Source organism: Astatotilapia calliptera, chromosome 23, assembly GCF_964374335.1.
Source record: "Astatotilapia calliptera chromosome 23, fAstCal68.1, whole genome shotgun sequence".
In the NCBI taxonomy this organism is placed as follows: Eukaryota; Metazoa; Chordata; class Actinopteri; order Cichliformes; family Cichlidae; genus Astatotilapia; species Astatotilapia calliptera.
Genome location: NC_137443.1, coordinates 12,178,246 through 12,203,917, shown reverse-complemented (window position 1 = coordinate 12,203,917; position 25,672 = coordinate 12,178,246). Strand labels below are relative to the sequence as shown.

Here is a 25,672-nt window from a genome sequence, read left to right as displayed (position 1 = left end):
CAGCCACAGTGACGAGTGGCTGAAGAGCACCATTTCTTTTCTTCTTCTTTTTTTTTTAAACAAATGTTAAATGTACTCGGCGCTGCGTTGCATTACTGACACCCAAAGGCATGTTATTAATTTACCTTATCCTCAAAATAAGGCCAAAATCAACATCCGCAGATGTTTTCCTCATTCCTCTCATCCTTCGAGAGATTTGTCTGATTATTGCTAACATTAAATATCTGACATTAGCAGAAAAACAGAAACGACTTAACTTTAAGCAAATAGCTACAAAATATTTACTATTTTTTGAGACAGAAGGAGTCAGAGCAAACCAAACAGACACAATCTAATTTATTATTTGGCTTTGAATTAAGCACCAACAACTCATTGCAGTTTGTCACGAATTTAAATATGAAAACACAGTAAATAATGAACATGGCAGGGGTGCCAACTAACACAAGCAAGGGCTTGTACATCTTCTGCTACGTGAGCTTAATATCCAGTGCGAAGTTAGACCAAAATACAAAGCTCCTCATTTTGTTACGCAACCAAATATATTGCAGCAAATACAGAATTTCACTGAGGGAGGAAATAACGCATGCACGCAAAAGCAAAGGTCCTTGACGTCTGAGCAGAGTTCAGTGAACTGGCTCTGTGTGTCTGTGTGCGTGACTCGTGAAGTGAAACTTTGGGGGGGGGGGGGAGTAGACCCTGGTTTATCCTGTCGTTAAATGATAATTCTTTTTTTTTTTTCTGATTTTGCTGGATCCCGGTCGCTATAATTGGCACCAGAACAAAGAAACTACATATGAACAGATTAGATAGCACCTTAATGTCAAACACGATATTTAAGTTCACTCAGAGCTGGACAACACTACTCCACACACAAACATGACCAGTACCTATGAATTCTGCTCAGGGTGACCATAGTGGTGGTTAGTGTGTGTGTGTGTGTGTGTGTGTGTGTGTGTGTGTGTGTGAGAGAGAGAGACAAAGATCCCAGTACAGAAGCCGGTCTTGGAGGCGATTGGGTAGTGCAGAGTTTGAAGCACCAGTGAATGAGGAGAGTGCCTTGGTCCACACCTGGACATTTGCATAGTTTATTTAATGTTGAGGTAGTTTTCATCAATTACCTGAAACATTCAAAGACAGACGAGGACATCATGAGTGATTCTAAGGCTTCCAGAAATAACACAGCAAAAACACAGACAGCTGATTGAGCATTGAGCCTTTACTTTTAATCTAACACCTACTTCTCTTACCTTGTTCAGTCAGACAAACAGCTTGCAGAAGCACATGGAAAAACAGGCATCCTGTCTCTCTCACTCCCTACCAGCCTCTCTCGCTCACCCTCTATCCACCCTCAGATTGTTCTCCGCCCTTCCCCTCTCCTCGCCCTTCCCCTCAGCCCCAAACCCTATCTAGGTCGGGAGCTGGGGAGCTGGGAGGTGGTGTAGGTACCATGCATGCTCTGAGTCCTCCACATGCTCCCAGCACCACCAGAACTGCTGGTCGGTGGCGGAGGGGGCAGACGGGGGGAGTAGTGCACTGCAAATGGACGAGAGGAGGAGGCAGAGGAGGCTGAGAGAGAGGAAGAGGAAAGGGATGCAGCAGCAGAGACAGAAGCAGCAGAGGTAGAGGATGAGATGGAGAGGGATGATTGTGCTCTCTGATGGTGGAGAGAGGAGAGGGACAGACGCGAGGAGTGGAGGGAGTCTGATCGAGAAGATGCTGGGGAGTCAGAGTGCGTGGATGTCGACGAGGAGGGGACGCTATGCAGGGGTGGAGGAGGGGGCAGGGAGAGCGTGGGAGGAGAGGGGCTATGCAGGACTGACTGCGTGCGGCTGTGCTGGGCCTGGGATAACGAGAGGGGCATAGGCGAGGACACGGGCGCCAGGCGCGTGGAGGCTGGCTGGGGAGTGGTGTGTTGCTGGGTTTGGGAGGAGGTAGAGGAAGAGGAGGAGGGGAGACTGAGCAGAGAGTTGAGGCCTCCTGAGGTGGGGAGCGTTGCCCCAAACTGATGGGAGGACACTGAGGGAACCACGTGGTGAAATATACCTGCAAATCATACAGCAGAAATGGAGGGAGGAGGAGGAGGAGGGCGAGAGAGTGGAGACAAGAGAGAGCCGTGGCAAAAAGAGCAGGGGGGGGGGGGGGACAGAGAGAGAAGCAAGGGCTGAGCCAGGTTGTGCAAAGCGCCAAGCAAGTCTGAGACAAGCACATAGAGAGCAAACAGAGTCAGTCCACTGGAAATGTAACGGAGCCAATTCAGCGCAGCCAGCGTAACGCTGCAGGAAGTGAAATGACTCTGATGCACTAACACACCCGGGGAAAACGCATGCGCAACAACGTGACCTCCATGAAATCAAACAGTCACTCACGCTTTGTTATTAATGATTTCAACAAAAGTTTTGTGAAAAATGGCACATTTTCCGAGGGTGTCTCCAACTGCATCACCTAAGCGGCCAGTCCACGTCAAAGCAGGGCAGCACAGAGAGTCAGTCGAGAACACTTACCTGGCTCTTTCTCTTGCACGATTCGATATCAAGATGACCCCAAATACACAACCAAGCCCTCCCTCCAACTATTCGCTAATCCCTAGATAACATTGGCTATTAATCAGTCGTGCTCACCTCCAGCTGCTCCCCCTGCCAACCCAGCACTGGAGAAGCTTCCTAGGGCAGAGTGTCCGTTGACAAGCCGAGGGGTCCCAGTCACCATGGATCCACCAGTCTGGGCCCCAAACAAAGATTGCAAGACTGAGGTTCCTCCAAGTGGGAACTGAGCCCCCAGGTACTGCCCCACAGACGACCCAGTGCTCGAGGAAACAGCTACAGGACTGCCTCCCACTTTCCCACTAAGAATGCCTCCTCCACTGCTGGCGGCAGCAGAAATGAAGAGGTTCTGACTGGCCAGATTGCCGCTGTTCTTCAGCTCCCAGTCACGGGAGGCCTTCTGCTTCTGGAGGGTCTGGCGCTGGTCTGAATTGCTTCCTCCTTGAGCACCACCAGCACTGCTGCTTCCACCCCTGGTGCTTGCCTCCTGACTGAGGAAAGGGTTTGGATTGCTGTAGCTGGACTCTCCATCGCTCCCTTTCCTCACCTGCTGCTGTTTGTGGTCAGAATCTGAGTCTGTGCCCCGACCCGAACCCCCGATGCCAAACGGAGAGCCCCCCTGTCTCAGGTCAGAGTTGGGTTGTTTGGGATCAGAAATGGGTGAAAAGGTGGATTTCCATTTGCTGGTAGAGGACAAAGATGACGATGAGGAGGCTTCACTGCCGGTGCTGTTACCACTGCTGCTTCCTGATTTTCTCCCTAGTGGAGGAGAAAGGAAAAAAACAAACAAACACACAGCTCTCATCATCTAGCAGAAAGGCAGAGAATGATGATGATTATTTCTTAATGTATTCATTTTCTACCTCGTTCACCATCTCCGAGTCTACCAGATCCATCTCTGCTCTCCAACGATATAGTGGCTATTTTTCTTTCAATTCTGCAAAAACAAACAAAAATCGAAATCAAAATAAGCAGTAACAATATTATAAATATATGAAATTTGCAACAGAGCTGACTGAGTCATATTTATAACGGTACAACTTGTGATTAAATAAAAGCACAAACAGGAAATGCTGAATCACACGGTTATTCAGCAAGGACATTTAAATGACTTCCGATCGATGAAGACGCCATCATAAGCTTCATATTACCGAGAACTGGAGCTGTCAACAGGATAACCCGAGTCCTCATCGTCTGAGCTGGGTGCTGTGGAATATCGACCCGTGCCGTTCATCTCCAGGGGGCGCTCTCTCTTCAAGATGGGAGGTTGGTCTAGGTCAGGCCCAACGGGGCTGCGGCTTGATTGCTCTGGAGAGGAGATGGCAGAGATCTCCAGAGGTTGGTTGATGTTGTTCACCTGTTGGCAAAAATAATCACAGTTTACAGTGACGCTGGCGACATCTGTGAAAAACAAAACAGACGGATGGTTACGCTGGAGCAGCAGGTTGTCTGTACGATGGCTAAAGAGGATGTGGCACTGTTATTACGCTATTATTACATTTGTTGTACAGTTTCAAGGTCATGCCGCAAAGTGTGCCTCTATTGAACTTTTAAGACTGATGAATTAGCAGGAGCCTTTAAAACTGCTTATAATATTGAGTATATACTTAATATAGTACAATACTTATAATGTAACTTCAAAGAATCTCATATATGCTCTTTCGTCTCCAGTGCTCACCATGGAGTTGATATTGAGTGGCGATCCTGAGGAGTGGTTGCTGGAGCTGAGCCCAGGGAATGATCTTCTCTTTGGGGATCCACTGGCCATAACAGGCCCTGGGTTGCCACGTTTCCGTCTCCCCCGCTTGCGTCCCTCTTGAGAGCAGAGGCTGTGAGAGGAGTGCGATGACGACGTATGTGTGGGTGTGTGAGCGTGCTGCGTGCTGGGCGATTGGTGGTGGTGGTTTCCATGGTTACTGTGGTATCCCTGCTTGGCCGGGTTGCCGGTGTGGTGGTGGAGGCGAGATCCTCCGGCTGCGCTGCCCCCGCTGCCTGACGAAGAGGAAGACGAGGATGAAGAAGAAGAGGAGGAGAAAAAGATCCTCCTTCGCAGTTCACTCTCCTGGGCTTCTGCGTCCGATTCACCTCCTTGGCCCTCCGGTCCATCTTCTGGAACAATCCTCGGGGGTCCGTCGGCATACTGGAGCACCCCCCCAGTGCTGAGAGGGGGGCTCTGGGTCGGACCGCCTCGGCCCATTGTTAAAGTGTTGCTGTGTGGAGGTGGTGAAGAAGTGCCATTATGGTCCTCGGGGTGCAGACCTCCATTCATCATGCTGGAGATGGATGAATATCCTAACAAAGACCAAACAGTTCATGAAGCTTCACAGGAAGATCAGACTAATATAAAACAGCCTCAATTCACATATTTAACCTTAAGTAAGCAGCAGTAAGTTTTTTCCCAGAGGAATTTTTAGCAACACCCCAAGGAATATACTCACCCATTTTTAAAGCTGTAATAAAATAAAACCAGCTTTTTTTCTTTGCAAGGGGTTTATTTTGGTAATTATGCTTTATTTGTGAAATGGACAAAAATAATTGGAAAATGCATATTATTCCATGAAATCAGCAAAAACAGAATCATCCCCTTTACTGTATGTTGTGACCATGTTTACACTGCATAGTCAGAGGCTTACTTACTTAATCCAGGCAAAACCCTGACTATAGTAGAAACTCTGAAAGTCACAAGTGAAAAATAGGCGAAGAGTCCATCCTTACCATTGGTCTGACCGGTCTGTGACACAGGACTCGGAGTACTTCTCTGAAATCATGAATGCAGAGAATTTATCATTGTGAAATCTGAAGGTATTATAGATTTATTTTGAACTTTAGACAATTACATTAAATAATTGACTAGATAAAAACCTAACCTACACATCTTAATCTTTAAACATAATATTTTTATCGTGTAGCGTGGCTTCACGAGAGGTGGATCAGTGATGTACTATAGGAAAAGTCAGCACACTCACCAGTCTCTCAGCACGACTGGGTAGCACCACACTGGCCAGTGGGATGCTAACTGGTAATTTACTTGGGTGAACAGTGCTCAGTGGGATACTAATAGGAAGGCTTGTAATGCTGTTGTCTCCCTGAACAGATGGACTCCTCTCTTTAATGCCCTGTGTCACAGCACAAATGGGAAAATTACAGCAGTGAAAGACTCAAGGTGTGCTTGCAAATAAATCACAGTGAAAATGACACAGGGAAAGATGAAAATTCACCCTCTCTGAGCTTTTGAGATTATTCTGAGCATCACATCCGTTGGGAGAGGGGCAGTTCTGTTTGGCTCCAAGTGGAGAGTTAACACCACCCAGATCCCTAAAAAGATAAATGATGCTTTAGGATTCAATCTGCAAACAGCAGAAATAAAAATGTTCATACATGTTTGTAGTAGGAACAAACCTATGTGTGGTCAGCCCTGGACCTCTTAAGTGAGCAGAGGCAGTAGGATCCTGGTTAAGGTGCCTACGCAAGGCAATCTTGGCAGGGGAGAAGCGCGTGTAGTCAGGAAGAGCATGAGAGAAGCTTTGCTGCCTCTGTCGGGCATCAGGGGTGGCAGCCACTAATTCATGGTCCGGAGATATGGGCAGGTACCGAGAAAGAAGCTCACCCTTGGAGTTAACCCGGTCAAAACAAGGTGAGCTGGTGCCGTTGATAGTAAACTCTGGGCTAACACCGTTGAGAACTGGGGCTGTAGACAGGCCGAGCTTAGAAGAGTCCACGTCTGTGGAAGCGCGAGATTCCAGGTTTTTTCTATACGGGGAACTTTCGCCAGGGCTGTAGGATTTCAGCTGAAGTAGCTCCTGCTGCCTTTGACTTTTCTCCAGCTCCACAATGCTTATCTACAAACAGACACCAGGGGGAACTATTACACAGGTAAACAGGCTATACCGATGTTAAAATATTGGAAAATGTTTGTCACAATAGCTCATACACTCTTCCTGAAAACCACAGAGCAGTGAGGTGGATTAAAGGGTGGCGAGATGATAGAGGTAGAGGGGCACGCATCAGAAAAGAGAGACCAAAACACCTGGATATAGATCCAACAATCTGAAGATGTCAGCTGTGTACCTGCAACTCCAAGCAATGTCTCTGCTTCTCGGAGATCTGTTTGCGCAGGGCCTGCTTCTCTTTCAACAAACTCTCCAGACACAAAGAGCCCCAGTCCAGCTTCAACTCCTCACATCGAGACTTCAGCTGAAAAATAACAAGTTACTGTTACTCACTCTCTCTCTCCCATAACGCCGCCAGCCTGTTCGTCCAGCATTGCGCAAAAGTTAAACAGCAGGTACGATGACAGGTGAGAACCGCTGGAGACAATGCTGTAATTAAGGGCTGGAGGATCTGAAGCCTCACCAGCAGCAAGCTGTGGTCTCTCAGCAAAGCCATATCTCTCTCAAGCTGCTTGGTTTGCTCCTTCAGCTGAAGGTTATGGGCTGATATCTCCTTCTGGGCCTGAAGGAGGTCCTCCACAGTCAGGGCTTTTACTCCCAGCTGTTCAGCACACACAAAAAAAACAACACATTTTTATCAGTTGCTTTACTAGCGTGATGCTTAAAAGAATTGTGTCTAAGTGAGTCTTTGCAGACCTCTACTGGCTGAAGAGCTTTCCCTGCTGCAGTAATGTCAAAGTGCATTTTACATTCTAAGTGCTCATATACAGTCACACCTGATGCAGGTGTGCATCCACCCCCTGTTCCTTTTTTCTTTTTTTAAACTGAATTTTTATTATAATTTACAACATTGCAACTTGTACTTGTCAATGTTCACAAATAGGACAGTTACAGGAACCGCAATGCAGAAATACAGATTAAAATAAGAACTGCAATTAGGAAGCACAAAATAAAACTGGGAAGCAAAACAAAACCCAAGCAAGCAAGCAAGCAAGCAAACAAACAAACAACAAAAAGCCCCAAAAACTTTATGTAATATTAAATAACATGTGACAATCTTAGCCATAAATGAACAAAACGAAACAGACCTATGCTAAATAATTGAAACAGTAAAGCATGTATGGGTCGCCAACGCTCAGCAAACAATTCTCTGAATCCGCAGAGCATATGTTATTTCCTCCATTAGGTAAATTTCTCTTACTTTATCAATCCACATATTATATGAAGGTGGGTCAAGATTCAGCCATTTAATAGTAATACACTTTAGTGCTGCTGTAAGCAAGATTCTTAAGAGATACTTTTTATTGTTTCCCGCAAAACCATTTGGTAATACTCCTAAAATGGCTAGCTGTTGGTCTTTTGTTAATGGTTGTTGGAAAACTGTGTTGAGAACTTTAAATATGTCATTCCAAAATGAGCAGATTTTTGGGCATGACCAGAATATATGTGAGTGGGTTCCTAAAGAAGTACCACAATTTCACCTGCAGGTGTCAGGATTTGTAGGCTTCGTTTTGGCAATTATCTCTGGGGTTCTAAAATATCTCATGACCACCTTCCCAGGTGTCCTCTGAGATTTGAGTGCCAGTCTCAGCTTCCCACCTTGCCTTAATATCCAAAGTTGCACTTATATTGAAACTCATAAATGCGTTATAAAAATTGCTGATTAATTTTGGGGAGGAATTACTTTGAAATATTTTTAGAAATATTTCCTCAATGGGTGAGGGCTCCAAAACTTGCCTCCATTCTTTATGTTTTGTCAAAAAACTTCTTAGCTGCAGAAATCTATAAAAGTCAGGGGTCTCATCTGAGCTGCCCAGAAATAATTTTTCAGATTTGGAACAGCCAATCCCCCCGGCAGTTTTGACAGTTTTAATGTTTGGAACTTGATCCTTGGGCGTTTGCCTTGCCATATAGTTTGGTTTATCTAAATTATCAAATGTAGAGTTGGGAATGTTAATAGGCAGCATTTGAAAAAGGGATAGAAGTCTTGGCAATACATTCATATGTATGCTCTCAATCCGACCCAAGAAAGACAGAGGCAGGACTGTCCATCTCTCTAAATCTTTTTTTATTTTTGCAACTATAACTTCATAATTTACTTTAAACAAGTCTGATAATGAGTGAGGAATTTGAATTCCTAAATACTTGATACCTTCGTTTGGCCATTTAAAGCCACATCGCTCCTTGAATGTTCGTGAAATGCTTCCTCCTATATCCATTGCCAATGTTTTGTCAATATTAACTTTGTAACCAGAGAGGTAACCATATGTACTAATAATTTCTTTTAAATGAGGTACACTGACTGCAGGATTTGAAATGTATAAAAGTACATCGTCTGCATAGATGGACAATTTATGCTGTTCTCCATTAATTGAAAGGCCCTGAATTTAATGTTCATCTCTAATTAACTGCACCAAAGGCTCAATACTTATATCAAACAGCAGGGGTGACAGTGGGCATCCTTGTCTTCACCCACGTTCCAGTGGAAATCTGGCTGATATTGTTCCATTTACCCGTACAGCCGCCATTGGGTTGGAATAAAGAATCTGTATCCACTTAATTAAGTTTGGCCCAAATTTGAATCTTTCAAGTGTATGGCCCAAGTACTGCCAGGAAACCCTGTCGAATGCTTTTTGAGCATCTAGAGACAGAATCATTGTTTCTTCTTGTTTAGTCTTGTACAAGGACATTAAGTTCAACAATCTACGAACATTGTCCCCATAGTGCCTTCCTGCAATGAACCTCGTTTGATCTGGATTTATAACATGTGTAATAATTTTACTAACTCTTTTGGCTAAAATCGTGGTGACAATGTGCAAATCAGTATTAAGTAATGAGATTGGCCTGTATGATTGACAATTTGTGGGGTCCTTGCCCTCTTTATGGATTACGACAATTACTACAATTGTAGTCCCATCTCCAGAGCGCAGGGGTAAGCTTTCAGTAATAAGGGTGCGACTTTGTCCTTAAGTTTTTTATAAAATTCGTTAATAAAACCATCAGGGCCAGGACTTTTTTTAGTTTTAAGGTTTGAAATCACCTGTAAAATTTCTTGTTCTCGAATTGGTTCATCTAACTCCTTTGCTACAGATTCTGGCAGTGTTTTTAAATTGATCTTTTCTAAGAAATCAGATAGTGTATTGTCATCTTTACATGCATCTGAATTTTTATATATTGACTCGAAAAAATTGGCAAAGCAACTTGCAATTTGATTTGGTTTAGTAATTAGGGTTTGATCTGACTTCAACTTTTGGACCATATTACAAGTTTGCTGTTTCCTGAGTCTTATTGCCAGCAATCTACTAGCCCTACTACCCTGTTCATAGTACTTTTGTTTAATGAATCTTAAATTGCCCTCAATTTTCTCGTTTATTAAACTATTAAGCTCACTACGTAACATTTGAAGATCGGAAAGCAAATTGGCCGTCTGTGCTTTTTTGTGTTGTTGCTCTAGGTGTTTTATTATGGCCTCCAATTCACACTGCCTAGCCTCTTTTCTTTTTTTCCTGGCACTTGCAAATGATATTATGCAACCTCTAATGTATGCCTTGGCGCAATCCCAGAGAGTTAAAGGCGATATCTCTGGAGTTGTATTCAACTCCAAGTAAGTATTTAGTTCAGTATGTATGAACTCACAAAACTGGCTATCATTTAGGAGTGAGGCATTTAATCGTCAAAGTTTTAGTTTTGGTGTCAATCCTAAGTCCCATGAGAATGATAACGGTGCATGGTCAGATAGTGTAATTGGTAAGATTTCAATATTGTCAATTCTATGCTCTTCTGTTTTAGAGGTAAAATGTCTATGCAAGTAAAAAGTATAATCTCTGACGCTAGGAAACCTATTTCTCCAGACATCAATTAGTCCCAGTTCAGTTGTTAAATGTTTTAGAGCTTTGCTCATTTGCAACGCATGGCTTTTAAAACTTGGTTGTTTATCCATATAAGGTGACAAGACGAAATTAAAATACCCTCCAAGCAATAAAACACCAGAATACTTTTGAAGTACTAGATTAGAAATTGTATGTATGAAATTTGGCTCATCCTCATTAGGGGCGTAGATATTGATGAGGGAAACCAGTACTCCATCAATAGAGCCGTTGACCATAATGTACCTCCCATGTGGGTCTCTATATGTAGTGAGTGGGGTGAAGTTTATCTGTCTGTGTACTCTTTTCCTGACAGATTTGTGAGATGAAGGAACGTCATCTCACAAATCTGTAGGAACTCTGTTTAAAAGTTTAAGATTGTCTTTGAGAGCAGATTGGTAACTTAAGTGCCTATTTTTGATGCAAATTAAGCTGGAATGTGCAGAGGCTCTGAAGTAAGCGTGTTCACTCCATCGCGCTCGCTAGCGCCCCCCCCTGTTTCTTTTGACCATGTTTATCCTCAGGTGGGACAGAGACAGCATGAGTTTTAAGCTCGTCTACAATTCCCATCCGTTTGACAATCTGCAGTTTTTGAATATACATGCTATAAATGGTTGAATGAAGCATTTTCTGTAGATTTCTACTAACAAGTGTTACTGCATCAGGTGGGAGCAACATAGCATCACTTCTTACCTCATCCAGTTTAGTCTGAAAGAGACCTTTGATCTTCTCCTTGTGAGACTGACAGACCAAATGGAGCTGCTCCGCCTGCCCTGATAGGTCCCTGTGTTTTTGCTAGAGTGAGTGGAAAGCAGATATAATAATATAAATGTATATACAGAATTTAGCGAGGTGAAGATGACCTCACTATGCAGTCTGTTGAGACAATAATTACCTTCTCTTGGTCTAAAAGTTGTTGCAGGTTGGAGCGGTACTGAGGAGTCTTCATGTAGGCCATAAACTGGAGGTACTGAATTTTGATATTGTCTGTAAAAGAAGATCAAAGTTGGAGACAGAAAGAGACGGACAGTTTAACAAATATGTTTGCTGTTGATTGGAGAACTGCAGAACTGTTGTTTTGTTTGCCTCTTCACGTTTTGGCCTCATTCTATAACGTGTGCCTAGAAATATTCTGACCCTGTGCACAAAAAAAAGTGCACATGCAAAAATGACTGCTGGAAATAATGAAACATGCACACCAGCTAATTTTCTTCTTGTCACAGTTTAAAATGTGGATGAGGCTCAACATGTTTGTTCGTTTGTTTATTTCTCGGCTCATATCAGTCTCTGGTGTTAGCTGGTCACGTAAAAGAACAACAAAGATGCAATAAATGCTGACGTGCAACTGAAGTTGAGGATGTGGAGAAAGCCCACCAACGCTTTTATTTTTTATTTTTAGTGTTCTGTGGTGAAATGGCTGCTACTTATTTCTGATTACTGTTCTTTTGTCAGAGACCACAGACAAAAACAATGATGGCATCAGAGTGAAACATGGCAGGTACCAGACTTAGAGAAAAGCTTATTTTCATTTGCACATTTACAACACAAGTATAATAATATCAAAGACCATTCATGCAAATCCTAAAAACTCAATTTTTCAAGGTATTAAATAAAAAAGGCGAACTGTGCAAAAGCAGAGCTTCTTTAGGAACCCTCCACTCATCCTCAGTGGCGACCTTAAAGCTAATTTCTTATAAAGTTCTTATGAAACCTTTCCCAGTTGGACGTTCAGTATCGTGAACTATTTTGACAAGATTAACATTTCAGTACAAAATCTGGTTCTCAAAAATAAATATTCTGTACTTCCAATACACCTCTGTATGTAGGTGTGTGCGGAGGCGGAGTCATAGCTATGAGTGGATGGCTCACGATGTGAATGTATTCACTGAAAAAGATCTCATCCAAAACTTCAGCACAACGAGAATCATCCTAACCAGCAGGCAACACACAAAAGTCAGATCAAGTTCTCTTTTATTAAGTCTTTAGTTCACAACCACAAACAGAAGTGGCGTTAAAAAGCTTTATGCTTTGTTAAATTTCCTTATAGATCAATCACACCACACTTCCCAGAACGTCTGTCCATACTGATATATAAAAGCTGTTGCTTAAATCAGTAACCTGAATTTCATATAACCATGTGTATATCTGGTATGGTGCATGTGGTTTTTCAGCATCACAGTTTAAAAAAAATAAAAAATCAATCGGTGTCTTCATTAACTTACCTAGCAGTTTTTCCAAACCAGGGGGAGTTGGGCTCAGCAGAAGTTGACTAGGGGTATAGTGCTGGACCTTGGGAGGTAGCTGGTAGAAGGGATTCTGAGGTGGTCGGTATGCATCTGCACGCATAGTAATATTTTCATTAGTAACATCAATAAAAGTCCTGTTTAGGAAATAATACAGACAGCATATTGTGTGTGTGTGTGTGTGTGTGTGTGTGTGTGTGTGTGTGTGCGCGCGCGCGCGCGCGCACGCGTGCGTTAGCGCTCTTACCCTGAGGGGGTGCTGCAGAAAGGGTCTTGGCATGCAGCAAATCCAACGCACTCTGATTCTTCTTATTTTTCTTCTCAGCAGCTGGAGTAGCTTTCTTGGGTCGACCACGTTTCTTATTGTTCAGCTTGCGACCTTTGGCCAGGAGTCGCGTTCTTCTCGGTTTAGCGGAGGGCTTGACCACAGTCACCAAGCTAGGACGCTCCTCTTCACCACAGGAGTCCTGCTTTATTACACAAAGAGATAACAGTCACATAGAGAACACAGAGACCCGTCTCACAACGCTGACCAGATTGTCCGGGTTTAATTCTCATTCTTGTACCTTGTTTGGTTCCTTGGGTTTTGTAGGCGTGGTACTATTGCTTTTACTGTCCTTCTGCTGACGTCTTCTAGCTGCCTCTTGCTCCTCCTAACAGAAGATGAATCAATTTACTAGTCTGATCCAAAAAATGTAGTAAATACAGGGACTGTCAACACACTGAAGAAGAAGACTCACCCTGAGTTTAGGATTTTTGAGACTAGCAAAGTAGTTTTCAAGCTGGAAGATGAGAAAAAGGAAAATGTGGGTATTAGATTAAGAGTTCTTATTTACACGTTTGTAACAACACTTAAAGAATCAGGTGCATGCTCGTTTCACAGTTCTGACTGAAAAAAGCAAACGCACTAAATAATTAAATTTAGTACAATCGGTACATAAAATGTGTTTTGTGTCATCGCCAAATAAAACTTCATAAAGAGTGAGACGGAGAGGGAAAACGGCATCAGGTGGTGACAAGAAACACATCTGCATAATGAGACTGTCACAAGCATTTTCCAGGCAGCCTGCCAGTTTTCTCACTGGGATTTCAACAGGTAACCAGGGATTACTTTCACCAGTTACTGGAATGACACATATGTCACGGTAATCTAATAAGCACATGTCTGCCTGTGAAACCTCAGATTGCTTACTCTCAAGATACACTACTCATTAAGATGATACCAGCTGTTATTATGGCAGCTTATCTCTTGAGTTTAGGTTACGGTTCGTCTCTAATGGATAATTTATTTGTGTTGCTTTAGTAGTCAATTATTTTTTTATTGAGCTGACGAGATCCTCTGTTAGGATTTCACGTGTGGGCGCCTGGGACCACTTCCTCTCATTACAGAGACAAAGAGAAGCATGGGTGCTTACTATGGTGCGGTCTATGGTATGCAGGTAGTAGGAAACTGGCTTTCCAGTCCAGGAAACAGAGCCTCTGAGTGGAGAAAGCTCCACCACACGCATAATTGTGCCAATATCTGCAGGACAGAAGGGAAGAATATCACACGGAAGTCTAATTGAGCCTTAAATATTATTTATTTTTTAAATAAATTGGGTGCTTACCACTCAAGTTTCGACTGTTGATTCTGAAGTTTAAAGGTGCAAAGGGTTTGGAGGATACAATTTTCCCTCCTGGGGAAATAGAAAAACAAATGCACAAAAATCCTTTACATGTGTTGTACACACCACAGCTTTTTCAGCTCATTACTTGACGCACGCATGGTAATTTACACAATCACTTTAACTATCTATGGATGGATCTCATGAGCCAATTTTAGCTTAATTAACAATGAGAACAGCTGAAGAATTAATCACTACCAACACTACAAAAACATGATGCTTTATATAAACAAAATACTACATGCACCTGCTTTCAAACTGCTTTTCTATCTTTGATTAATTTTCTCTAGTTTTCAATAAAGGGTCTCAATTCAGTTTTGCTGGGAAATTTGAAAATACCAAATTAACAGAGAGCAGACTGTAGAGATTAAAGAAAAAGTGGACACATCTCCTCAAATGATTTTTAAAAGAATGCTCTGATCCAAACATGACATACAAAAAGTGGTGGGTCTGAATATAATGCAGAAATTGTATGTTTGTGACTTTGAAGCTGAAACATTGTTGACTCTATAGAACACAAATTCATCAATGTGCCTAACAGACCGTCAGTGCAACATAATTTATGCTCAATTTTTCTGATAATTCTGATCAGAATTTAAGTGATGATCTATACATTTTCCAATTTAAGAGCCTTGTGTATGTCTGAGTGTTTTTTAACTGAAAGATAAAATAACGCAGATGTTTTCAAGTACAAACAAGTAATGAGTAAGTAGTGTAGTTATTAGCTGAAAAGTACTAACCTTCCTTCATGTTAGCAAAGCGCTCCTTCAGCTGGTGATCTACCTCTGGACCAAAGGCAAAGTTATTCACAAAAATAATACTGGAAAACAGACAAGAGGAAATACTTCACAGTTCAATTCACAGTAAAAATGGTTACCTCAGGATGTAATGAATGACAAAAACAGTTAAGGAGGCGATTTTCTGATTATATTTTGATTAGATTCAGATTCTAAACGGCCTTATTTGCAGAAAAGCATAAATGAAGATTTTGTCTTTCAGTCTGTCACTGTGATCAGGCTTTGTACACCACCTTGTGTTGGCGATTCTTTCTTTCCACTCTTCAGACAGAAAATCACCTCTTTCCAGCTGAAACAAATTGTACGGTTATGGAAAAAGTCCTGAACACCTGTGAATCTACAGAGCACCTGAATTTGTTTCTTCTGAACGTGTGTGCAATGAAAGTGCAACTTGTGTCACACAAGAACCAACTTACTGTGTACTCCCCGTGTTTCTTCCCATACCATTTCATCCATTTTTTAAACTCTTTATGCATGGTCTGAAACAAAGAACAGAAACAATATCAGAACACTTGATACGAAAATTCAAGTTTTTAAAAGTCAAAATTATGATAAAGCGAGAGTTGTGGAGGCATTTCAAGAAAGAGAGGAAGTAAACAAATAGCCCCCAGTTAAAGTTTGGATACTGGTTTCTAAAAAACGCCCTTTCAGTTACCAGAATGACTCGAGCATGAGTTTCACACTTATGATTAAGACTAAGATTTTGAGTTGAATTTCCGCCCAGTCGGGAGACATTAATTCAAAGCAGGGATGTTTATCTGAAGCTTGGGCACTACTCACCAGTCTGTTACCTGCTCTATAGTCAAACCGGCACTGATTGCAGTCATACACTACAGTCACATTATGATAGAGCTGCTGGAAGTTTGAAGACCGCTTAAGGTTCAATCCAGCTGTGTCAGACATTTACAATCTTAATTGAACTCCGTTTAGTGCTTTAGTGCAAGTGTGGAACAGGTATATGCACCTTGTTTGGTGCAGCGTGACAGGGCAAAAAAATGCTAACAAAGAAACCAGTTTGAAGGCTGATCTGAAGAGGAAATAAACAGCAGGTGCTCTTTCTGCTAGACTACGCTCTAGTTTACAGCTGTCTATAGTAAGCTTTGGCTTTTCACTAAAACAAATCTAAACGCAGTGATCTCGTGCTGCTGGGTCTGTATATCTGTTATGTGAGATAATGGAGTTACCTCTGCATAGGTAGCTGGAATGTCTGCTTTCTCTACACCGTAGTAGTGTTTACAGTTGGTTGCTGCTGCAACCTGCAGCACCACCTGCCCTACTCCTGCAAATATGAAACAATTTCTTTAAAAATACATAAACACACCAAAGCTGCCAGACTTGCTATTTATGCTGGAGTTCTGAATCTTACAATTTCAGACATTTTCATAGTTCTTAATTAGCATTTTTATCCAAGTAACCACAAACACACTTTACTGGAGTACTTTTAAGAAACAAAGACAAACTTCAGGTGCTTCTACTAAGTGGTTAGTATAGAATGAAATGTATAACAGCAAACTAACCACTGCCAAGGTCAACAAAGGTGTCTTCTTCCATCATTTCCATTTCATCAATAATCTGGGCCACCAGGTCGAAAGAGGTCTCTCCGTACACCTCGGGGGAGAAGGGTTCATAGTTGTTGAGCTTCTCTGGGTCGGTCACTGAGTGGTTGTACACCTGCTGTAAGATATGTCTCAGCAGCCCATTGGAAGGACGCTTGTTTAGCTTCATGGGCTGGGTTGTCCCTTTCCACTGTAAAACAGGATTTGCATCAATTACATAGCGCCCCCAGAGAGTGCACTCCATCCCTTTTAGGAGTTTTCAGACTCATTGTAAACGGTATCATCTTAACGTATTTAATTATTTTTCACAATTAACCTGCACACATGATAATGACAAAGCAAATACAGGCTTTTTGAGTGGTTTGTACAACTGTTAAAAATAAAAGACTAAAATATCCCATTTCAATAAATATGTGAAGCATTCACTTAATACTTTTGCAAAATAAATAAATAAATAACAGCCTCAATTCTTTTGGGAAAGATCCCACAAGGTTGGCAAACATGTCCTTTAGATTTTTCTCTATTTTTAATGGTACAGTTATTTGAGCTTAATCCCGGTGGATGGCAAGTATCAGTGAACATTTTACGTTTCTGTCTGTTTTATGTAGTTTGGGTAAAAGCAAAGGATGCACATCCACCATTTTTTAATCGAATAATAAATTTGATAAATTGCTTCTCTGCACTTTGACACTGACATAAAAAATACATTATTGAAAAATATGTTCAGCTGCCTTTCTAAGGGGTTACGAGTCCCATGGACAGGATCCAGCTTGGCTGACTTTGACCACAAGTGCTGAGAATAAACCTTGCTCTTCTCAATGAGCAGCTCCTCCTCACAGGTGGTTTCAACTGCCAAAAAACAGCTACCATAGCCTATGTCAGTCCAAGACAGTGGCGTTGGAGTACGATGGGGGAAGAGACTACTTGGAGAGGCAGAAAAATAATTTTAAGGGCTGCCAGAAAGGCACCCTGGTCTGCATGTTGGCAAGCAAAGATAAGACAGGAAAGGCCCAGGCTAGTTAAATAGCAGAGACTACAGTTTACTAGTTTTTACTCTAATATTCATCAGCAGCTGTAAGACCTTACACAGACACATATCATATTTATGACCAGCTGATTTAATTAGCCCTGTGTTAGCCTTAAGATGGGCTTGTGAGGGTATATACTCTGACTTCTACCTTTCAACAGCTGGAATAGGCTCCAGCTCTCGAGGAATAAGCGGTTAGGGAAATGTACTGTTGTATGGACAGATGATTTAATTAGTGCCAGGTAGACTCCAGACAATCTTTAGAAGTTCCTAAGTGATCTCTGAGAAAAGTAGCATGCACCAGAAATCAATAGCAAAAGGTCTGAATACCTGTGTAAGTGGACTATTTCTTTAATTACTGCAGTGGAATGTAGATAAGACAGCACACTAAAGAGTTCTTACCAAAATCCAATAACTGAAGGACAAAGATAGACCACCTTAGAGAACACTGGCTCTGATATCCTACTATAAATACTCAAAACCAGAATAAACAGTTAGGGAAAATGATTCACAAAGGGCACAGATTCAAAAGAACCAGGTTTGTGACTAATGTGCAGCCTTCTCCTACAAAACAGCAAGGAACTTTTCACATATGGACTCACCAGTTGATGAATGCTGTCAATGGCCCTGTTGTACTTGTCACAAAGTCTCTGCATGCTCTCAAAGCTGGGAGAGAGAGGCAACACATAAAATATGATCTCTATAATTTAATTTAAGTAATAACAGCACATTTCTGAGTGAAATAATACAGCTCACATGGGTTAACCCTAACTATCATGACCTAATTTGTTATCATGGCTGGGTAAAATTAATCAAGTCTTTAAATCTGACTCATAAACTAACTAAACTAATTATCAGAGACATCAATCTAACCTTCTGTCTGACTCACAGACTTTGATTTTACAGATACTGATGACATTATTTTACCTCTTGGTGTCATAGTCAATGAGTACATAATTTTCCATTGCCAGTTTGAGGTCTGGGATTTCCTCACACACCCACCTATTAAATAAACAAACATAAAATCACTACTAAATCAGGTCTTTGACAGTCATGTGCATGTAGGAGTATCGCAGGACGGAAACATCGCTTACCGAATGGTCTCGATGATTTCATGAGCAGCATCATGGTGTTTATCCTTAAAAGGGAGGGAGAAAATATTACAAAAACCACACCGAGAATAAAACATTTCACTCAGCAGCACCACAAATTACAGCTTTTAGATGTCCTTAAACTCCAAACACGACCACTCAAAACCAGTCTAAACAAAACCTCAACACTGCTGAAGCCATGATAGTTTTAGAAGACTGATGTTTAAGTGGGGTGTATCTAATAAACTGACAGCTGAAAATAAAATACCCTAAACTGTCTTCACATCTGACCTTACAATACCACAGCTCAGTAAATCATAGGTCAAAACACTAATACAATCTCATCAACTGACAATCATGGGAGGGAAGAACTCCCTTTTAGCAGAAAAAAACTGTCAGAATCAGGCTCAGGTGGGAACAAACACCTACAGCGACCAGAGGGAGTGTGAGGGGAAAGAGAAGACAAATATTTAAATGGTAAATGGACTGAGTCTTATATGGCGCTTTTCTACGCCGGGAATACTCAAATACTAAAATAATACTCAAATATTACTCTATACAACATGCCACATTCACACAAGTACTGTCATCTATGCTGTTAAGTGCTTACTACCACTCACTCATTCATACCCTGACATATGCATCAGAGAGGAACTTGGGGTTAATATCTTGCCCAAGGATATTTAGGAGGAGCCAGGGATCAAACCACCAACATTCCGATCAGTAGATGACCTGCTCTACCTTCCTGAGTTACAGCCATTTACCACACTGAGTATTGTCGTAGTGATCATAAAAAGAAAGAGGAAGTTCCTCAGATGGTTCAAGGTCACCTGATTTAAGCTACATTAAACATTTTATGATGTAGCCTAAATCAGGCCTAATTTCAGAAGCACAGAGTCTCTGTCTCCTGAACCCAAAATGTTAGCTGGTTCCACAGTAGAAGGACATGATAGGATGAAAGGTGGTGCTACATGTAGGCAAATTGCTGACTGGCTGAAAAGCAGGCCTGAACAGGAAAAAGAGTGAATGGATTGGTACTCATATAGTGCTTTTGTACTGTGCACTTTTTACTACAAAGCTCCTTCACCCATTCCCACACACATTCATACAACATCTAATCACACTGATCGAAGCACTGGGTAAACACACGACGCCAGTATCTTGCACAAGGATGTTTCAACATGCAGCCAGAGATTGAACCACGAACCATCTTGCTGACAGATGACCTGTCCTATCTCCTGAGCCACTACCACCACCACTCAGTTTTTTAGTGTTTGGGAGATTCTGAATGTGCATTAGGAGGATTATGTGAATGCAATCGCAGAGAAACAGGGGTATTGCTTCATCACAGTAGCTAACCGCAGGGAAAAACTCCTGATATGTTTATGGGGAAATAATCAGTTTAACAGAGTGCTTGCTGAGCCAGTATTGTACTGAGCATGTGTTAGTATAAACAAGATGTGTGTAAATATATGGTCTGGCGATGTGCGTATGCAATGAAATGCTGATTAGCCATGGGCACATGCTGCTTATGTTAATTAGCCACGAGGAACTGTTCTTGTTATTAATGCATGTTAGTCTGGAGAACGGTGTAATGTTTAATATTCAGAGTTTCCTTTAACCAAATCATGATCCTGTGTGCAACCCTGCAGCAAATGCATTTATAGCCCCTAAACATATTTTATGACTCATGAGTCTTTTGCTGCATTAGCTCTGCAACGGATTGTGTAACAGACCCTGGAAAGGTCGGATTACCTGCTGAGCGACAGTGCCTGTTAAAACAGCATTTCCAAATCCAGCAGGAATGTTAATGAAACCGTTTTCTATTAAAAAAAAGACATCGAGTGGAGGGAAAGTAAATATGACATGCACACTAATATGTGTGAAGGTAAGGTATAAAACTGCTGGATGGGAGTTTTGATCATTATAAATATAATTAAAGAGAAATTACAACAAAGAAGAAGAGAAAGAGATACTGTTCAGTGCTCGCAAAATCGCTAGCCCGACGTCCCGGAGCTAGCGATATCTCTGGTCGGGTGACCAAAATCCATCTCAGCCCCGCCCGTCGGGTTATCATATAGCCTGACGGGCAAGGCTGAGATAGATTTTGGTCGCCCGACCAGAGATATCGCTAGCTCCGGGACATCGGGCTAGCGATTTTGTGAGCCCTGCGTGTTGATTGCGCTCTTATTTCCTGAGGGTGTCTCCACAGCAGATGGATCTGCATGTTTGATTTGACGAGATTTTACGCCAGATGCCCTTCCTGACGAAACCCCTGCCTTTGAGATCATTAGTAAGAGTACAGCAGCTTGTGACCCCTTAAGGCCGGGTTTGTGTCTCCTCCCAGGACTGAACCAGGGATATTTCACATGTAAGGCAAATGTCCTAAACATTTCACCACAGAGCCACAAAAAGACCTTACAAAGAAATTATTTGAATCTTATTACCCAGTTAACGTGTGTTTAAAATAAATTAGTATATGTATCTGTCTTAATGTACTGTTCTAAGATGAGTTTTTATGAATTTCAATAACATCTGTTTGAGATGTTAATGCAGACTGTATGTGTCTATTTGAATGTATATAGGAACTTGAAAAAAATAGCTGATGCCAATGGGAACCCTAATGAAACTGGAGAGGCTGAAGCTATGCTCATGCTATATCCCGTGTCTCTGAAAATCACCCTAAGTTGGTCAGAAGCAAACTTGAATAAGATAAAAATCTATTGTATTTTACACATGCAGGGAAATTATATTCATTAATTTTAGCAGGAGTGCCTGAGCAGCTCTCTGTGAGTAACAGGACTCAAGTTGCATCCAGCACACAGGCTGCCTAAGCCTGTTGCCTGAGCTGACCCACTGACCCACTTTCCGTCTCCTGCTTTGCCAAAGAGAGCCTCTGCTGGAGAGAAAGAAAAGAAAGAAAGTAGAAAGGGAAAAAAAAAAAGAAAACTGAAGGTGAAAGAGGACAAAGGCAGGGAAAGTGAAAGCGAGAAGCGAAAAAAGAACTGTGAAAGGAAAGGGGGGCCTGAGAGAGGAGGAGAGCCTGCTATTTGTCAGCTGTTTGAGGCCTGGCACAGCAGCATGAGCTAACGGCTCTCAGCTCTCAGCCCACAGCTTCCAGCTTCCCGCTCAATACTACCCGCCAATACTACGCAAACTTCCGCCAAAACTAAAACATCCATGCGCACACCCTGAAAGAACCATGGCTAGACAGGAGATCTGTTAGCGGAGCACAGCAGTTAACCACATTATGGAGCTAACTATTAATGATAATGAGCTACAAATCTTCCTAAAACACACATGAGCAAAGCACTGTGTAGCTCTTAATATGGAAGCTATACAGAGTATGAAGTGAGCGAATCAGATGCAGCAGGGGGAGGTCACCTGCTCACACAAAGACGGCACACAGCAACACCAGTAGAGAGCTGCTGCTAAAAATAAACGCCGTCTGAAAGCTAGACTCAGACAAAAAGAACAGAGGACCCTCCTCTCCTCCCCACTGTGGGTTCAAGTGACGCACGTACTACTCCTCCTCTCCACACTACCTCTCCTCACAGATGCACCGTGGGTGTAGGGGTTTTACCCAAAACACTGCTCAACTATCTACACCGCAACACCCAATGAGAACAAATGACCAAAGTCAGGCTTTGTATAGAAATTTGAATACATTTTATTTATCAAATGGCAAAAAAGTAGTAAGATGAAAGAGCCTTTTTGTTTTAGCTATATCGAGACTAATCAAGCTTATTTATACCTCCATTTATGCACATAAGAATTATGCTCAGTCACTACTGATTTTGTAACAAAGAAGATCAAACAGACATGAGTCAGATGTCAGTATTAGCATTTACTGCCTAAGAGCACAAGAGATTAGAGCTACAAATTTCTATGACCAATCTTTATCTGTTGTGTCACATCAATTTTGTGCTGGCTAAATACTCAGATGGTGCGACAAAGAGCTGAAAAGCTTTAAAACAGCTTGGTCATTTTTTAAATGAAATTTGTTTTTGTTTTCCCAGCACAAAAGGGCCAATGAATAAAAGCTACTTTAGTCTGCTCCCTTATTCACAAGGGGCTGCCACAGCAGGTAGCTCCACATGTTTGATTTAGCAGTTGTTTTATGCCGGACACCCTTCCTGGCACAATTCTAAAGGCATCGGTGTCTCCTCCGAGAATCAAACTGGTGATCTTTCACTTATTAGGCAAATGTCTAAACCACTACAAAAAGGGCGATGAATTAGAAATAAAATAAAAACTGGTGCCAGTACTCCTCACTAGTATAGACAGCATAACAGTTGGACATAGCCACCTCGATGTCATCCACTGGTTTGTGAAGTCCTGTTATGAAGCCTCCAGCTGAGCTTTTTCACCGTCGCCATCTTGGTGTTTTGAAGCCAGATGTGACGAGCAAGAGGTGGATATGACTGATCCTTGATATGCTCATAGCTTATCATGGCCCTTTCTGACTCTAAATCATTTTTTATAAATTAGGCTCAAAATTAATCAGTTGAAACTAGACACTGAGGCCATCAGTCTGATCAGCACAGTGTGTACAGAGCTTCTCAATGAAGAAGGAACCTATTTCTTCCAATCTTTTCTGGTATTTTTGCAACCAGACTTAGCCCCCTGGTGTTACAAAGAACACAGGCTTAAGGCACTCTAGCATCACACTTTAGACAAGGCAGGCATGTCCATCTTTGATAACATCTGTGGATATCAGCCAAACTCGTAATAATGATATCAGTGGTGATACAGAATTAAACAATCCACACATTCCTACTGATCATACACCAAAAGTACTTAAAACACCAGCGTATCTCTTAAAAGTGTTGTGTGGGGCTGCTTAGTACCAATACCTAGAACCAGATGGATAAAGAGCTGCACCACACCAGAGGTGCTCTTCATATGGAAGCATTTACAGATGCACAGATGTGGGGATTTAGTGAGCAAACAGCAGATGAAAGGCTAAACAAAAGAGATCAGAGAACATCTTCTTTGCATTTTTTCTATGGGCTTGGTTCACTAAAAGCACAACTTACACATCAAAAGCCTGTAACACCATGTTGTGTCTATCATACACAGATAGCAATGTGCTCGTGCTCTGTAGGTGTGATAAGCAATCCTAATGTGGTGCAATGTAGGAGTCAAGAGTAAATGGAGTGGGATCTGCTGTTACCACCAAGAAGTTCAACAAAGGGAAAACACAATGAGTTTTAAACGTGACTGGGAACACATACTTGTATGTGAATTCTAATAATACAGCATTGCTGAACAGGAGCAGGCTCATATCTTCCTCCCTGCAGACTTGACCATATGGACAAGAGAGGAAGGGAGAGGAGAGGGGAAGTGTTTCCCCCTTTGAAAACAGGAGGAGAGCACCGCATGAATGGGCTCCATATCACACAACTCCACATGCATCAGCTGTTTCTAATTCAACACATGACAGTATAAATAGCTCACGCAGCCCAATGATGTATTAAATTCCTGACATGTTTGTCCTCCTGTTTATCTTTGCAGACCATAACATAAGGAAATGGGAGGAAGGGAGGGAGGAACTTTGAGTGTTATCAGAGTCTGGCATAGTGCAAAAAGGGAGGGTCAGCTCTGTCAGGCAAAGCAGGGAGGGAGTGCCTGATTGCATCGACAAGCAACTCTGACTCAACAGAGACTGAAACGGGTGATGGGACAAACACACTATGATGGAAGTGAAATAACCAGACTAACAGACACAGTGCAGCGTGGGGGTGGGGGAAAGCGCCACAAAGAGACCCCACACACGCATTCTCATAAACTCCGCTATCTTCTCACCGCAATTACTATAAATGAGAAAGATAGTTCAAACTAACTACACACCACTGAAAAGGACCACAGAACTTACAACCGCTTCCCCTTCCGCTTATACTGAATGAGTCAACTGCAGGCACTGACGTGCTGACAGCTACATGGAAATAAAATTAAGAGAAGAGAGAGAAACGTGTCTCTACCAGGCATGATTGCTATCACTGCACAGAGCAGACTGACTGATGGGGGTGGTGGGTCCACCTCATGTACAGAGTTAACCCGAGCAAACACAAGTCAGCTGCTCTCGCTCCTAAAACTATGCTGGGATAACACACATACACACACAGAAGGCAGTCTAGGAATGCCAACACTGCTATTCAGATGTGTACAGACAGGAGTTCAAAAACCTACTGTGTAACCATCGGAGATATGGTGTGGTCTATGTGAGCAGGGAAAAAATGTTCGGCCATAAAATAAGTTAGGGACAGACTAACAAAACGGTGGTCCAATTTCAAAACAACCTCCGATCAGTGGCTGTCACTGTTAGTTTTATTAGCTACGGTCAAATGTGCCGTAGGATCTAAGTGTCTACAGTATGACAAGGAAAGAACGGATTGAAATAATCCAGGTATGCCATCAGCCATGGCAGAAGGCTGATACAGCACGTCTGTCACCATCCCAACCAGTATGACCCGATTCTCCGGACGAGCGTGCCACGGCTCTTTCTGCTAGCTAGAGTTAGCGCACAGCTAACGCGGCTAACAAAGACTAAAACAAAAGGCAAAGCTTAAAAGCTACAAAAATTAAGCTTTAAAGTTTAACACTTACATATACTGGTAACGGCCATGGATACCCAGCGGGTTCTGCTCCAACCGGCGATTTGAGCTTGAGCTCCAGCTTTTCTCCCATCCTACACTTCACGGCGGCTTGGCTGTGGTGGATAGCTAGCTAGTAACTGCTCTCTGTTAGCCAGCTGGTCGGTTAGCGAGCGACTTACAACGAGAACATTTTGTAAGAAAAACGTTCAAACGCGTAAAATTAAAAAAGACGTCGACGCTGGTTACGTGGCAGATACACTCACGATGCGTTCAAGTGTATAACTGGATATGACTCGCTGTTCTATTTTAAATAAAATGCCTTTTTTATGCCCACTGGCAATAACACCGATTCCGTATCGCCGCCATCTTGCCCGGCATGAATACTTATGGCAAGGGGCC

At 42.3% G+C, this 25,672-nt stretch overlaps 1 protein-coding gene across 5 annotated transcripts; it reads right to left on the bottom strand.

Moving 5' to 3' along the window:
* Positions 1–321: 321 nt before the first annotated feature.
* Positions 322–25,672, bottom strand: dot1l (DOT1-like histone H3K79 methyltransferase). 5 transcript variants are annotated; one of them, XR_013905290.1, is made up of 29 exons: positions 25,284–25,672; positions 18,678–18,721; positions 18,511–18,585; positions 18,186–18,249; positions 16,518–16,746; positions 16,185–16,279; positions 15,417–15,479; positions 15,234–15,289; positions 14,944–15,023; positions 14,147–14,215; positions 13,955–14,061; positions 13,280–13,321; positions 13,106–13,192; positions 12,787–13,009; positions 12,519–12,632; positions 11,192–11,283; positions 10,990–11,091; positions 6,894–7,031; positions 6,609–6,734; positions 5,940–6,379; positions 5,759–5,855; positions 5,507–5,656; positions 5,256–5,298; positions 4,219–4,832; positions 3,692–3,897; positions 3,404–3,477; positions 2,619–3,299; positions 1,248–2,043; positions 1,072–1,118 (listed from the first exon to the last, which is right to left on the bottom strand). XR_013905290.1 is itself a non-coding variant. In XM_026160167.2 (28 exons), the coding sequence occupies exons 1-28, from the start codon at positions 25,362–25,364 to the stop codon at positions 1,111–1,113; spliced, it is 4,200 nt and encodes a 1,399-aa protein (XP_026015952.1). In that variant the 5' UTR covers positions 25,365–25,672; the 3' UTR covers positions 322–1,110. The 5 variants fall into 5 exon arrangements, 2 of the variants coding, with proteins under 2 accessions (XP_026015952.1, XP_080153568.1); XR_013905291.1 differs by having other exon boundaries at positions 12,787–13,006; XM_026160167.2 differs by lacking the exon at positions 1,248–2,043 and having other exon boundaries at positions 322–1,118.